The sequence below is a fragment of the Galeopterus variegatus genome, unplaced genomic scaffold (genome assembly GCF_000696425.1).
Source record: "Galeopterus variegatus unplaced genomic scaffold, G_variegatus-3.0.2 Scaffold2904, whole genome shotgun sequence".
Lineage (NCBI taxonomy): Eukaryota > Metazoa > Chordata > Mammalia > Dermoptera > Cynocephalidae > Galeopterus > Galeopterus variegatus.
In genome coordinates, this window is record NW_007729015.1 from 237,476 (window position 1) to 240,926 (window position 3,451).

The following is a 3,451-nucleotide window of genomic DNA, read 5'->3' on the forward strand; positions in this document are numbered from 1 at the left end:
TACATCAAAAGGTTAACTAACTTATAGTACAAGCATACAATGAGATACTATTTAGTTGTTAAAGAGTAAGTTGATATCGAAAGACTTCCAAGCTATCTTAAGTGAAAAAGCTAAGATGCAAAATTATATCGTGATTCCATAAGTGTTTGAAAATATATAGACACATACTTATTCACAAAACAAAATGTTTACTGAGTGCTGCTATGTGGCAGGTAGTGTCCTGGGAAGATACACTCAACATATTAACAATGGTTAACTCTGGGGAGTGAGACACTTTTCGTTTTATTATCCTTTTGCAACTTGAATTTTTACTGTGCATACATAACCTGTATACTTAAATAATTCGTACTGCTTGCTGTATTGTAATTATTTATAGATCTGTGAAGACCCCAAAGACAGAGATTCTGCTTTGTATTTACCATCCTGTTGGTTTTTAGTTGAAATTATTTACGTGAATCATTGGTGTACCTGGGACGTGCTTGGCCCCCTTCCGGGTGGGCCTGGGGTCCGGCTGCAGAGAGAGGCCCTGCCCGGGTGGGAGGTGGCAGCGGGGGTCCTCCCGGCGCACCAGAGAGACGAGCGGCCGCGCTCCTAGAGAGGCACGGAGCCGGCCGGACTCCGCCACTCGGCTGCCGGAGCGGCGAGGCAAGAAGCCCTCGGCCCCCAGCCCGGCTTCCTTGAGCGCCTGCGAGAACCGCACGCCCCGCGAAGCTCCGTGGCCCGGGCTCGGGGGAGACCTGCCGGCGCCTCCGTCTGTGGAGCCTCGGCCCCCGCACTCCCGTGGGAGCCTTCTCGGAGATCGGTCACGTCTTGCTTGTGCATGTTCCCTGAACTTTTAGTCTATTAACCAGCAGTTAGACCCGCACTTCCGAGTACCCACTGTGTGCCAGGCGCTGTGCTAGGTGTCGGGGTGCAATCTTGGTAAGATACGTCTGGGCCTGCTGGTGCATTCATCAGAAGTCCACCACTACTTGCCGAGTACCAGGTACGTGCGGGGCTTATAGAGTCTGTGCAGAAATAAGCCTCTGTCCTCAAGGAGCAGGGGTTGGCGGGCCGCGGGGGGGAGGGGGGGAGTTGGGGGGGCGGTGATCTGTAATACGAGATGGAGAGAGAGGGGCATGGGTACAGTTTTCCACCGGAACGCCCCATCTCCACCTGTGTGGCTTGGAGGACAGAACAGTTTTCTTTCTCTGTATGTTAGGTTTGGGGGTGGCCAGGGAAGGTTTTACCTAGGAGGTGACAATTGCACTGAGCCTTGGGAATTTACCTTTAGAAGGGCGGTCTTGGCCGTGAAATACAAGGTGGGTGGAAAAAAATTGAGGAGTCAGCACGGCAGTGACATGAGGATTTGGGGAAGACCATGGCTTTCTTGACGGTATGTCTTTTATTCCGGAGTTAGCTTTATGCCTGGAAACGATTGAGAGGCTCAGTAAATGTTTATTGACTGACAAACCAGTTAAACCCAGTAAGATCAGATCCTGGGGAGTTTGAATTTGGAGGTATGTTGAATATGGTCAGAATTATGCTTTAGGAAATATTAATCCAGTGATGATAGAGGAGGGGGTTGGGCAGGAATACCACCCAGAAAATGATTGTAAGAGCGAATGAAATAAAGGAATAAAAGGAATAAAAGACTAAAAGGAAGGAATGGCTGCAGGAGGCATTTCGGAGGAAGAATTGACTAGACTCAGGGTGATAGTGTACAGGGGATGGTTTTAAGCTCGAATGCATGGGAGATGGTGGTGACGCCAATAGAAATGCAGAAATACAGAGTGAGTGCAGCTTTGTGGGGACTCAGATTTGAGTTCGGGATGTGTTGAAATTATGGTGCAGGAGAGGCCCACAGCTACTGGCATTTCAGGCTGTGAGTCTGAGGTGCTAAAGGTAAGTGGAGGCAGACAGAGGTTTGAGTGTTCTTGGAATAGAGATATGTTGAAATTGTGACTAATAAAATCACAAAAGGAGAAAGCAAAGACAGTGAAAAAAAGAACTTCATGTGTGTCTACCATTTCTCTTGTTGCATAAAAAACAAATTAAAACCCCAAACTCGGTGTCCGAAAACAACTTCAGCTTATTATTTCTCAGGATTCTGTGGGTTGACTGGGCAGTTCTACTTCTGGTCTCACCTGGAGTTACTCATATAGCTGGTGAATCATCTAGGCAGTAGGCCCACCTAGGCTTTAGCTTGGGAGCCTTGGCTCTCATCCATATGTCCTCTCTGCATGGCTAGCTTGGGCTTCCTCACAGCATGGCAGTCTCAAGGTGGTGTGCCAAGAGCTACAGAGGTGCTTCTTCTTATGGTGTCATTTCTGCCATAGTCTATTGGTCAAAGCAAGTCACAGGCCAGCAAAGATTCAGGAGAAGGAAAAATGGATTCCACCTCTTGATGAGAAGATTGGCAAAATATCATCACAAAAGGTATTTGGGGATGGTCAACTTTGGAAATAGTCTACAATACCTATATATAAAGTGTAATATTCAGTGAGAGATACACAGAAATGGATGACCTTTGAGATTATAATTTTTGCCCATGAGGGTAGCCATCTGATTCCTCCATAGGTAAAATTATCTTTTCTCCCCATCCAAAGTGTAAGCTGCTCAACCATTCTTATTGTTTACCTTTCTTCCCTCATATCCTACGTCTCTGACTTCTGGACTTAGCCGTGTTAGTGTTCAGGATATATTTCTGATTCATTTACCAGATGGTAGAGGCGAACAGGCTCAGCTTTTGAGCATGACCCACAGTAGGGACAAAAATATAAGTATGTTACATAGAATTTTGAAGCTCTTGTAATTTGCATGTTACTGATCAATTCTTATGCCTCAGATTTACATTTGGAAAAACATTTGTGAAGCATATGCCTCAGCTAAGTAAACCTTTTTTAAACCTCTAAGCTCAACATGTATGAAGCTTTGCCAGGCCCTGTTCCTGAAAATGAAGATGGCCTTGTGAAAGTAAAAGAGGAAGATCCCGCCTGGGAGCCGGTGTGCAAATTACAGGAGAGCAGCCCCCACACTCAGGAGCTTTGCCGCCTGCGCTTCCGGCAGTTCTGCTTCCATGAGGCTCCTGGGCCCCGGGAGGCTCTGACCCAACTCCGAGAACTTTGCCATCAATGGCTGAGGCCAGAGGTACACACCAAGGAGCAGATCTTAGAGCTGCTGGTGCTGGAGCAGTTCCTGACCATCCTGCCGGAGGAGCTCCAGGCCTATGTGCGGACGTATACTCTGGAGAGTGGGGAGGAGGCAGTGACAACACTGGAGAATCTAGACACAAGACGTGGAGACACAGGACAGCAGGTGGGAAGAGAATGTGTTTGGTGGTGTAGGAGAAGAAATGGGGAATGTGTACATGTTAAATTTTTAACTTTTTATTTTGAAATAGTTTATAACTCATAGAAGTACTGAGAGAGTAGTTTTTTTTTTTTTTTTTTTTTTAAAGTTGACCGGTAAG

General features: G+C 46.7%; 1 protein-coding gene across 1 annotated transcript in view; it reads left to right on the forward strand.

The window, feature by feature from the left end:
- Positions 1–1,803: 1,803 nt before the first annotated feature.
- Positions 1,804–3,451, forward strand: part of LOC103599308 (piggyBac transposable element-derived protein 1-like) — a 22,912-nt gene continuing 21,264 nt past the window's right edge. Inside the window, exons 1-2 of the mRNA XM_008583419.1 lie at positions 1,804–2,418; positions 2,896–3,297. Of these exons, the coding sequence (XP_008581641.1) occupies positions 2,902–3,297 (396 nt within the window). The 5' untranslated portion in view covers positions 1,804–2,418; positions 2,896–2,901. The remainder of the gene's footprint in view (positions 2,419–2,895; positions 3,298–3,451) is intronic.